The sequence below is a fragment of the Pteropus vampyrus genome, unplaced genomic scaffold, assembly GCF_000151845.1.
Source record: "Pteropus vampyrus isolate Shadow unplaced genomic scaffold, Pvam_2.0 Scaffold99, whole genome shotgun sequence".
NCBI lineage: Eukaryota > Metazoa > Chordata > Mammalia > Chiroptera > Pteropodidae > Pteropus > Pteropus vampyrus.
Genome location: NW_011888880.1, coordinates 4,035,801 through 4,047,903, shown reverse-complemented (window position 1 = coordinate 4,047,903; position 12,103 = coordinate 4,035,801). Strand labels below are relative to the sequence as shown.

Here is a 12,103-nt window from a genome sequence, read left to right as displayed (position 1 = left end):
ATAAGAATCAGCATTCATCTCTTTGGAAAAGTTACCATTAACTCTGCCTCACTTGGTAAAAACTTTCAAATTATTGCCACAACTATTTAGAGTATTGCTTAGTAGATCATTGATTCAACCGGAAGTGAAAAAAAAGTATTGGTTGTTGGTCTCAGGGATACATAATTTTGGATTTACTCCTTTAAGAAGTATGGTAATGATTTGTTATATTTTATATTTTTCCTAAATATCTAGCGAGTGCCTATACACTAAATACCGTGCTTTGCTCTGTAAAAGCTACAAGGAAATCCCTATACACAGTAGCCTTTCGACCATATCTTTCAATTTAATATTGTCACACTACAATTTATTTAGTATTTTCTATACAATAAAATTTTGTTATCCTCTCCCTGGTACTAAATCCTTCCTTAAAATAAATAGCTATTGATATTTGCCATGTTCTATCACTTTTAAGGTGATAGAATGAAGAGGATCTATATGGTCTGCAAAAATCTCCTATTTTCCAAAAACTAAAGAGAGAATGATGGATGTTCAAAAGTCTCATTTTTCTATAGCTATTTTATTAGGCACGTTTAAAAATATAGTAACTAAAATACTTACTCGTCTATTTGACAAACACACATCTCCACCTCTTTCAGTGCAGTCTGAAGTTTGCACAGCAGTTTTTGATAGATATCTTGGGTTTCTAAGTCTTCTTCTTTTAACAAATACCGGAGACCGTGACCATCCTGCTGTCCCAGGGACAGGCCCGAAGGGGCCGCCATGGTCGTAATCGTGTGCTGAATGTACACCATAGGGCTCAGTTTCCCTGAGGAGGTAAAAAATCATGCCACGGTGATATTTACTACCTTTAACTTATAGTAACAATCCAGTACAATTCATTTTAGAGGTCCAGGCTTACAGAAAATAAACTGCCAAGCCAATGCTGAATTTAATTTAATTTAAGCTGATGGGGAATTGTGATTAAAAGCTAGGAATACAGTTCAATCCCACACCCTGCTGTGATGGTAGAGAATGACCTCATGCATCTCTTGCAGCTGCTTCCCTGAATGTATCTCATAGTTATAGGGTCATTTCAGATGAACAGGAGGATGAGCTGTGCCTATCATATGTGTAATAACTGCATTTTCCCTCTATAAACACTTATGCATAATTATCCAAATGATTATAGGGAGGAATCCCTACAAAAAAAACAAAAAACAAAAAAACTCTCCTTATAAAAGTTCAGACTTGCTTACGCACCAGGAATCTGCGGGAACAGTTCTGATTGCTAAATTACTTTTCGTGATCTGATATAGTTTCAAAAGCTAACAAACCAACGTACCTTGCTCAGATTTGTTTTCTTTATCATGAGAATTGTGCTTCCTACTATCCAACTGAACACCAAATGCACTCCCCAGAGAGGTCGATGTTTTGGGATAAGAGACTTCCATCACATTGATATGGCAGTTGGTAGGGCAGAAATCACTGCTGTGTAGTGGGGAGATTTTAGATTTGGCTTGTTTAAAGGTGGGCCAGGCTCGATTCTTTAGTACACGAGAAAACTGTAAATTAAAGAAGAAATAAAAAGCAGTTGAACACACAGTGATAACTCAAAACATTTCCCTTCTCCATCGTTCATAGCAAGATCCAAAGAAAAATAAATCATGTCAACTGGAATGAGTGAAGTAAATGATAAGTTGTTAGAAATTAAATTGTTATTTTAAAATCCACACATTCTTAATAAAGCAAAGCAACACAGATAGCAAATGCAGATGATTCCTTTGAAACTTTGATTGTAAGTTAAAAGAAATGAATTCGTGTAACCAATGCCACTTACTAGGACTCAAATTCACAGACTCCTAGCAACTGAGAGTCTGACAGAGAAATCGGTGTCCCAGGACACCAATATAGGACCTCGATCTTTAAAGCGACACAAGGTGGCAGAATAGGGTACCTGTCAGGTCAGGGGTGGAAGAAGATGGATTATTCCAAACACTGTCAGCAACCCAATCCAAACCTGACGTCGGTGAGCTGGTTAGACAAGGCGTGGCAGAATGACAAGATGACAGAATCCCACCTTCTGCTCAGCTCTGCTGAGCACTGGGGTTGGAATCGGCCTGAGCACTGGTGTGCACTCTGCTTTTGTGCCATTGAGAATAAAGTGATGCTCAAAGGATTCACATGACTTCCAAGGACAGCCGCTCCACTTAAGCAATCTTGCAATCCGAATGCATCTAAGCCTTGCCACTGTCTGTATAGCTGCCCAGCGTCTGATCCGCACCTAGCTCATTTATCTCAAGCTCTCTTCCCCTTGATCTCTGTGCCCTTGCGGCCTTCCCGCAGTTCCTCTCACACGTCATCTACTCAGAGTGCCTCGGATGTCCTTCCCTTATCGCCAAACTTCCTCTTATGCATTTTCAGGTTCTATAAAACCATCAAGAGGCCTTCCCCGGGCCCTGGTCCAGGTTCGATTTCTCTGGTTAGGTGCTAAGTCACAGCACATTGTAATCCTCCTTATAATTATGAAAATTTTTCTTATCTGTAGCTCCCTTAGCAGATGGTGACCCCCATGAGGGTAATAATGCTTATGTCTGTCTTATGCATCATAAACAGGCAACTCAGAGAGTTAAACTGGATTCCAGTTTCCAAGACAAAGGACTGAGAGCCACCAGCACCCTGTGCTGTAGTTATGTCATCCTAATAACGGATGCGATGCTGGGAAATCACTGTCTTTATCATTTTTAGTAAAATAAGGGATATGGATTAAATCAGCTCTATGCTCTTTTATTGCTTGAAAACTATAAGCAGATCTTATCTATTTATTCTACTAGTAGAGTTGTAATTTGGCCACTGAAAAAAATAAAAATTAAGACTATGACTGTGTACCATCTAACTTTTCTAGGTTAACTTCAAGAATAAAGATGTGACATCGAAAATCACATCTTAGAAATATAAGCTCACCATTAGAATACGAACTTACCTGTATATTAAACTGTGTTTTCAGATCACATGTCAGAAGCTATCTAGCTCAGAAAAGTGCTAGCATACGGTAGGATCTAAATGGAACTGAATTGAAATGCAGCACGCTATCAACAAAATTCCTAACAGAGCTGATAGTACTATAAACTCTCAGTCAAAGGTTCTTTTTCACTGCAGATGCGAGACAGAAGTCTCAGATGAGGCTCCCGCAGAAAGGCACACAAACTGATTTTGGTCGCACCATCGCCACAGCAAGCGGTTACTCTTCTCCTGCCTTCTTTCACTGTAGCCAATATCAATTCATTCAAAAATATGAAGAAAAGCGTCTATTCCAGGCCCGGTGCTGAATACTGGACATGCCCCCATGGAGTTTGTGGTCTCGTAGGCAACACAGGTGCAAACAATGTTATTGTCATAGCAATTATTACAGTTATGTGTAACGTATCTGTATAAGTAGGTAGAACTATATGTATATTACAATTATGTAATAATTATAATAGCCAGAAAACTGGAAATGTTGATAGGTGCTGAGAAGTGAAGAGAAAATGTAATGAAGCGTTGCTGTGGGGCTCGGGGGGCGGGGAGGGGAAGGGGGAGACTCCCTTTCCAGGGACACCGGTCCCCAGAGCTTCCTGCCTATGCGCACAGCATGCTCTCCCTCCCGACACACTCAGGAGGGGTGTGGAACCAGAAGTCTAAAGGCAGCTGACCTCTTTTGAAAGAATAAGTGTCAGAGAGGAAACTTCTTTGCTAAGAGCCTCTCTTGGAGAAGGAAGAGCCTTATGAAAACAGTGCTGTCTTCCATCCTGGGGTGTCCTTAGGAGGGGGGGTCGGGGCTGGAGAGACCCCACAGTCGTGGGTCCTGGAAATGTGATGAATACATTTTAAAGATCAAAAATGTGTTCCCGGCATGCGTGCCCTCCTATAAATGTTTATGAGATCTTTCTGTAATGCAAACCTATAATGAAGAAGGTACAGTTCTTGTATTGACTGAGGTACGTGCAAAGAAAACGCCATGACTGAGCCATGTAGTAGTAAATGGCCCTGTGAACATGAACCTGGCATCTTTTTAGCAACATCAAATGGAACACTGAGCTCATTAACCCACTTTGGAGAAGTTCACAAGGAAAGACAAAAGAATTCTTTTTTATAAATAAAAATTGTCGTTTTGCATAAAACAATGTTCAGGGTGTGAGGGGCGGTGAGTAGAAACAGATGGTGCTTTAGACCCATCCTGGATAGCACAGCCACAGCCAGGCTTATTAGCGCCTTTATTCATTCATCCGACAATGATACATCTGGGGCTCCCTGCACCAGGCATGCTGGGAAGCCCAGTCAATGAAGCAAAGATTCCTGCCTTCTGAGAGGTTACATTCTAAGGAGAGAGGCAAACAGCAAACATAATAAGTCAATTATCTCATGTTAGAAGATGACAGATGCAATTCAAAACAAAACAGAGCAGGTCAGCGGGTTGGGAGCTTCAGAGGCAAAGTGAAGAATGACTTGTCGATTGCATTTGGAGCGGTCAGGGCAGGACTCACAGAGAAGCTGACATTTAAAAAGAAATCTCAGAGGAAGGGAGAGTCGGGGATGTGGATAGCTGGAAGAGAAGCCATTCTGGCAGAGGAGATATCCAACACAAAAGGCCCAAGGGTGGTATGGTCGGTGAGCATCAAGGAGACCAATGTGGCTGGAGCAGAAAGTGAGGGGGAGGGGAGGGGAGACAGCACAGGAGAGAGAATGGGTGGAGGGAAAGAACAGATCATGGAGGACCTCCGAGACCATTGCAAGGACTTAGCCTTTACCGTGACTGAGATTCACAGCCACGCAGAACAGACTGTAGGTGGGCGAGGGCGGAAGCAGGAAGACCAGATACAGGAGAGGTGATGGCGGCTCACCCTATACAGACTGTCAGGAATGGAAGCATTGAGAAAAGGATGCATATTTTCAAGGAAGAGCCAAGGGAATGGTGTGACAGAAAGGGGAGAGAAGAATGCATTCAAGACTTCTAGACTAAGCACTGAGAGGAGGGGTCCGATTCTGAAAGAGAAAACAACGGACATGGCAGACTGTGGAGGCGTGAAATTAGGAGTTTGTTTTTGACATGTCAAGTCTGCAATATCTATTAGACTCAAGCGGTGGGGTCAAATGAGCCCTGAGACTCTGACGCATGAAGGGCTTGGGGCGAAAAGGAAGAACCAGCAGAGGACACTGTGAATGAGCCACCAAGAAAGGACAACACTGGGCACAGGTGTGTCACAAAAAACTGCTAAAGAGAGGTACAAGGTCAATTGCATCAGATGCCACTAAAACAAGAAATATGATGACAACAGCGAATGAGCTTTGGCAAAGTATAGGTCATCGGTGACCTTAAGAAGAGCCATTTTGGTTATGTGGAGGAGATCAGAGCCCAACCTGAGTGGGTTAAAAAAGGTGACGGAGACAGAAGGTAAAGAAAGCAGGTACAGGTAGCTCTTTTCAGGACGGAGATCAAAGAAATGGCACAATAGATAGAGAGGTGTATGGGGGCGGTAGCTGGGAAATATTTATTTTTTAATATAGATAATATTAAGGCATATTTGTATACTGATAGGAAAAAGTAATTCTTGGAAATGGAACTTCAGGTTTTTAATGCATTGGTAGTTCATTCATGTATTTTTGAACATGACAACACATTTAAATCCGATTATAGTCACTTGACTAAAAGTCGAAATGAAACATAGCTTTCCATAATTCGGTTATTACTTTTATCTCTTTTATAGAGATAAAAGTGTAAAACCCACTGGGCATGGAGTTATGAAAAGTTTACATCAGAAAATGGGGACATGGGGAGAAATTCTACCCACAACTCTCCCAATCCATAAATCAGTTTGAAGATTATGTGACATTAATAGCTAAAGGTACTTGGAATAGTCAAAATAAGACTTTGCTTCCTCACTGTAATATTTTTGCAGAAACAGGAAGTCTCCCTTTAAAGCTCAGGAAATGTGTATATGGAGGAAGTAGCCCCAAATACCCCCAAAGAAGCCCAACTATGGAAGGAAGTATTCTAAAACAGAAGACTGAATTAAAAAGGGTTCCAAGGACAATTTCAGGGGAGAACATTCCTCCACACAGGGTAGTTTTATACCTGGCTCACCCACCCATCCCGCTCCAGAAATTAAAGGCCTGCTGAGGACTCATGCAGGTCTCCAGGAAGGTGTGAACTTCTCTCATATCTGTGTCGACGAACACGTGTGGTCTGGACAACTGGCTGTGAAATCAGTTAAGATTACTGCAGCCTGGCTACAGAAAACGTAGAAATCCACAGATTTCTATTTTTAACATCTAAAACTTTTAGAGTCAAAATAAAGGCAAGCCAGCCCCTTTGAAATTTTAGTTTCTATGGATACATTTTATTTTACAAAAAGAGGTGTGTTTGAAGCCTTCATCTGTGACCAATAATATTTTAAAAGTAAATACGTGGAAATTAAAAATAAATATTCACAAAGGCTGTAGTTTCTGTTGATATGTATTTCATATGCAGACAGAGCTAACCTTACAAGACCTATTAATGCTATTATCTTAGGTGCCTGAATTTTGTTCAAATAGAAAAGATTCTTGACATATTCTCTTGGTTTCTCTATCTAATGAGAAATAGAGCCATTATTCTAAATATGTTTATGAACAAGAAGGGAAGATGAAAAGGATACCTTTTAAAGCACTTACGTCTTAGATGACTCCAAGTTTCTTTTTATTTCTAAATTAAAAATAAAAATAAGAGCATTTCATAGGACTGATACCTAGTCTGCCACTTGCCAGCTATGTGACCTTAAGCGAATTCTCAATCTCCCTAAGAAGCGGGCTAAGAGTATTCAGTACGCATGGCTGTTTCAAAGCTCAAATAATAACGTAGATACGAGAGCTTTCCATAATCCAGTGTCATTATTTTTACCATCTAAAATCACTGCCCATTACGCTCCATCTCTGCTTTCTAAGCTTCCCAGGCTCCCAATTATTTCTCAGGAAATCAGTGGAAGGCATTTTGTACTCACCAGAATGGTGTTTCTGAGAATCCCCAACATCTGGGGGGAAAACCCTATACCTTTTCCTTCTAATCACCCACGACACACATTCCTTAGATTATCGCAAACTGTATTTTTGTGAGAAACCAGGGAACGACACCATCTTCATCCGCCATAACCAATTCATCACAAAGCTGTATCTATTTTATCTCCTACACATAGCTTGAATCGGTCCTTTTCTCTCTTTCCCTACAGGTTCGAGTCATCATCGACTTGCAATTTACAAACAAATCTGATTTTGTCAGTTTTGTCTTTTTCGTTGCCCTCAACTCAAACTCCCCTCCAATTCTTCACTGATAAGATCAACATCTATGCCTTCACGTACAATATCTGTTTACTCGAGTGCCATCTCTCCTTTTCACTCTGATAAATCTTTCTAATTTTTGCAGCTTATAGCATCTAGCATTTGCTGACTACTTGATCCACAATAGTTCCCCCTTTCCTGAAATGTGATGGCCCTTGTAGTCAGATGCATACTGTTTAGCACATAAACTGTGCAGTACAGTGTCAATACAGGTAAACAAGAAACAACCTGCTTTAGAATAAAAGGGAGCAAGGTTCAAATTCCCCTGCTATTCCCAGCTGTGTGCCTTTGGGCAAGTTACTTGACCACTCAGAGCTTCCATCACTTCATCAGTGAAATAAACAATGCGTGTCATATCACTGTGTTAGTAAGATTATACAGCACATGCATACTATAAAATATCTCGTGCAATGCCTGATACCTGCAGTAGAATACCACAAACTATCGTGTGCCACATAACTCCAAGGAGCACCATCTTATAGATCAGGGTGTGGCATGCCAGCATGTCCAACCATAGTCAGTATTATTAATCCTAACTTCATGTATTTTGACCTTTCTTCCAAAGTAAATTGTAAGTGTGGGAGGGCAGGCATCCTAAGTTAAGCAACTTAAGCTCATATTGACTGTATAAAAGGTATGCATTTAGTAAATATGTCCCTATTCTTCCTGCCTCATCCTGCAAAAAATTTGCTTGAGTTTTTGACCTACTCCATGGGCTTTCATTATAGAGTGCATTAAAGATATCTGCCACACAAAACAAATAGCTGCTTCTTTTGAGAGGATATGTTTATGGGCACTGCCCTGCCATTTCCTGGCGTTGCCTCTTTGAAATCCAATATGAGAGGTTTCTTTTAGAACTCAGTCCAAGAACAGCTTTGCTTCTCTTAACATGTGTATATCACAGGGGTGCTGATAAATATGTAATAGACTGTGTTTCCCTTTTTATTTTGGCCATTAGGAAATCGAAGTTCAAATATAATATTTCACTCGAGTAACCAAATAGAGTCTTAGGACCTGTTTATCTATGACCTTTCCTCTTTGGTGGTCTATACATCTATTCTAATATAGATTTACCTATAAATTTACTTGTTAATTTTCCTTCAGTATCCATTCTCTCCTTCTTCCTTTTAATAATAAAATACCCTGGGTCTTAGTTGGGTATGTGGATGCCCACTTTGAGATCGCATTTCCCAGCCTCTCTTTCATTAAATGACTAACAGGAGTGAGTGTACAACTTCTGGCTCACATCAGCAAAAAGAAACTCTTGACTCTCTGCTTCCTCTTTCTCCTTCCAAGGGTCTGTAACTTAGACACGGTGGTGGTGAGCCAAGTTTGACTTTGCAGAAGAGAATAATATCCTAGTGGAAAGCAAAATTATAGAAAGATCTCTAGATGATCGTCAAGCCCCACTTCACTGGATTCCTACCAGGTTGGACTCCCACATGAGCGAAAAATAAAGCTTCCATCTCAATTAAGCCTGAGTTATCTTGGTCCTTCTTAGAGCACCTACATCAATACTGTACCTAATATGCATTGGTCCTAGTGTTTCACCTTTATTTACATAGTGTACCTTGGTCCAGGTGTATTTCTTTAAGATACTTCCACTGCTTTTGTTGTATGAATGAAGAGAAGCACAAAGAAAATCGAAAAAAGAAAGAAAATGACACACACACTCAGTGACATGTTTGATAACCAGAATATGCCTGCCCCCATCACACCTTATACAGATCCATCTCTGAAGTAGAATGTTCTCTTTTCAAAATGTGTTCAGAAGGGAATACTATTTTGCATTTGTTTAGAGCTTTTAAATTTTACTTCAAAGCATGGTCACATCTTACAGAGACAGGAGAGATTAAAAGGAAACCTTCTGTCTTTCAACTTCAGCAAAGCATGTTCATGGAATCTATTCCAAACTCAAATAGGCGAACTGAGTCCAGTAATCATGGAAAGAGGATTAGCAGATGTGACAGTTAAGCAGCAATCTTGAACATAATTTTCCTCGTGTGAATGATCTGAAGAAATTACAATAGCAATACGTACTCAACTTAACAAGCCAAACGTTATAGAAAGTGCTTAAAGGAAAATAGAATGATCTCTCTTCTCTATGTCCTGCTCTATGTGAGGTACCCAATGTTGAGGTCCCTTGGGTATCCATTCACGCATTTCCCTATTCTCACACAGACAAATATGGGCTATATGGGCTTATCTTTTATGTACTATATCAGGAATATAAAATATATACAATTAACTCATATTGGTAAACATTGAGATAAATAATATTTCCTAGTATGGTGGTACTAAATTTTAGCAACCAGCCTCATTTTAAGGAAAATAATTTAATTAGCTAGTCTCCTATTGATATAAACAGAAAAAATTAAAACCTACTATAAGATGTTTTAGAGATCAATTTCTAATAATTTTACCACTAAAATATATTCTCAAATCTGTCTAATTTTCTATCTCCTTTATCTTCACCAGAATCCAAGCTACCGTCACTCACAGGACTACTGCAATGGCTTCCTACTTGTCTCTCTGCCTCTCCTCTGGCCCTTGCAAGCCATTTCTTCAGAGGGGCCAGCATGATCTTTCGAAAATCTAAATTGTATGAAGTCACCCCCTGTTTAAAAGCTTCCAATTGCTTCTCATCGATTTACAAAGAAAATCCAAACTCCTTCAAAGGTTCCAAAAGGTACCAAGCTTCTACAGCTCTTCCTGCTGGTCCCTGCCCAAGCCTCTGACCTCACACCCGGCCACTCTCCCCGTCCACTCTGGCCTTCTTTCTGCTCTGGGGCCTCTTCACCATTGGTTACTTCGACCCGGGTGCTTTCCTCTCCGATGTAAATGAAGAGTCTCACTTGTCATTCAGACACAAGCTTTCTCTAAGAGGCTTCCTCTAGACCTGCAGTCTGGCATTCCATCATGGTACTTCCCACCACTCTCCCTGTTTTGATTTCCTCAAATGTTTTCAATATTTGATTTCCACCTCCACCCCACCCCCGACCCCACCCCCCGCTTCAAGACATTTATTTGCTTCTTTGCTGCTTCCCTACTCAAATGTAAGCACCATGAAAGATCCTCTCTCTCTCTCGCTACCGAATTCCGGGTACCACGAACAGTGCTTGGCATATAAAAGGTGCTCAAGAAATATGTCAGACAAATGAAACAATCGATTTAAAACAGCCTGTGTTCTGTGCACGTTCTGATTGACAGCTTTGTTCTCAAGTGTTGAAAGAAAAGAGGAAGAAGAACTATGGCATAATTTAAAAGTTTGACTTCAGAATCAGGTGGCCAGGACGCAAATTCCAACTCTGTCTATTGCAAATAAGTCATTTAATTCTTTAAGCCTCAGTTATTATATTTGGAAAACGTGGAATAATGACTAGCTTACAAGTTTGCAAAGATCAAATAAGATAACAGATTCAAAGGTATTTTAAAACTCCAAAATGTTTCATGTAACTCATATATGAATGTGATCTTTATTTTAATAAATTAGTGCACACATAAGTTAAAAAAAATCAGGAATTGAATTGAATTTGACATTTAAATAATGATTCCATGTAAAATATATACTTAGAACTTTTACCTTTTTATAATTGGATATTCGCTGACATATGTGCTCGATTTTTTCACTGCAAACGGCACTGAATTTACTCTGAAGGTCAGTAGGAATCACTTCATTTAAAGAGTTAAGGCTGGTGCAGTTTTGTACAAAATGATCATCACTTTTAGCCAGGGCTTCGAGAATCTGTAGTGAAATACGCATGCACACGTACACACACACACACACACACACACACACACACACAAAGACACACGCAAAACAGAACAAGAAAATAAAACCTTCAAAGTTAGTCAAAATTTTCACGGTCCCACAGCACAAGGTGGCCCCCCACAATGCCCTGCTTTTAGCTGCCTGGGGTTTCTGTGTTCAGTAAAACTTCAGGGAAGTGATGGGCTTGTGTGTTTGTCATCTCACGTCTTACCTTCTGCTGGCTAGAAAAGGCCTGAGGGAGGTGAGTAGACTCCTAAGTTCCCTGCTGGATAAACCAGTACACTCTGATGTGGGAACACAGTGCCTATACTTCAGTTAGAGTTACTCAGAACATTTTTTTTCTCAATTTGATAGTAGAAAAACAAATACTAAGGAAAACCACAGAATACCCTCCTTTCTTGCTACCGAGAGCCCAGTGCAGAGAGTGCATTTAGCAAGTATTGAATAAACACAAGTTTTCTTGCTAAAGTAACAATTAATGTTACTTGCAGTGTCTGAGCTGTATGTGATAAAAGCATCAGATAAAAGCATCCTATGATGTATTCAATTAATAAATCCTTTGGCTATTTGAATCAAGTATAAGGCATTGTGTGTGTGTGTGTATGTGTGTGTGTGTATGTGTGTGTGTGTGTGAGCACACATCCTACATCACTGAGAATTTCCAGTGAGTTGAGAATTATTTATGTGTCGTATTTACATGTAGCACTTATGACTGTTCAAAGATCATAAGGATTACACCTTACCTGACATTTTTATACCATTGTGTGAGGAACGTATACATGCTGCGTTTATGAACTCCCTCACCACCCCCACCTCCCTGTCTTGCAAAATATGGAGTGTGAGTTATTTGTTTAACTACTGGTCTAAAAATTAGAGCTCTCTTTACCATTAGCAGTGGGATCTTGATTAAATTTCTTAATTTCTTTGACTTTCTTTTCTTCACGTATGAAATGGAAATCATTGGAATACTAATTTATGCACTTGTCTTATATAAAATAACCC

The 12,103-nt window shown here is 39.9% G+C and overlaps 1 protein-coding gene across 1 annotated transcript in view; it reads right to left on the bottom strand.

The window, feature by feature from the left end:
• The window catches only part of PREX2 (phosphatidylinositol-3,4,5-trisphosphate dependent Rac exchange factor 2), a 192,216-nt gene that overhangs the window by 98,380 nt on the left and 81,733 nt on the right, over window positions 1–12,103 (bottom strand). The window contains exons 22-24 of the mRNA XM_011364627.1: window positions 10,913–11,074; window positions 1,325–1,544; window positions 601–808 (exon numbers count right to left, since the gene is read on the bottom strand). Coding sequence (XP_011362929.1) covers window positions 601–808; window positions 1,325–1,544; window positions 10,913–11,074 — 590 coding nt within the window. The remainder of the gene's footprint in view (window positions 1–600; window positions 809–1,324; window positions 1,545–10,912; window positions 11,075–12,103) is intronic.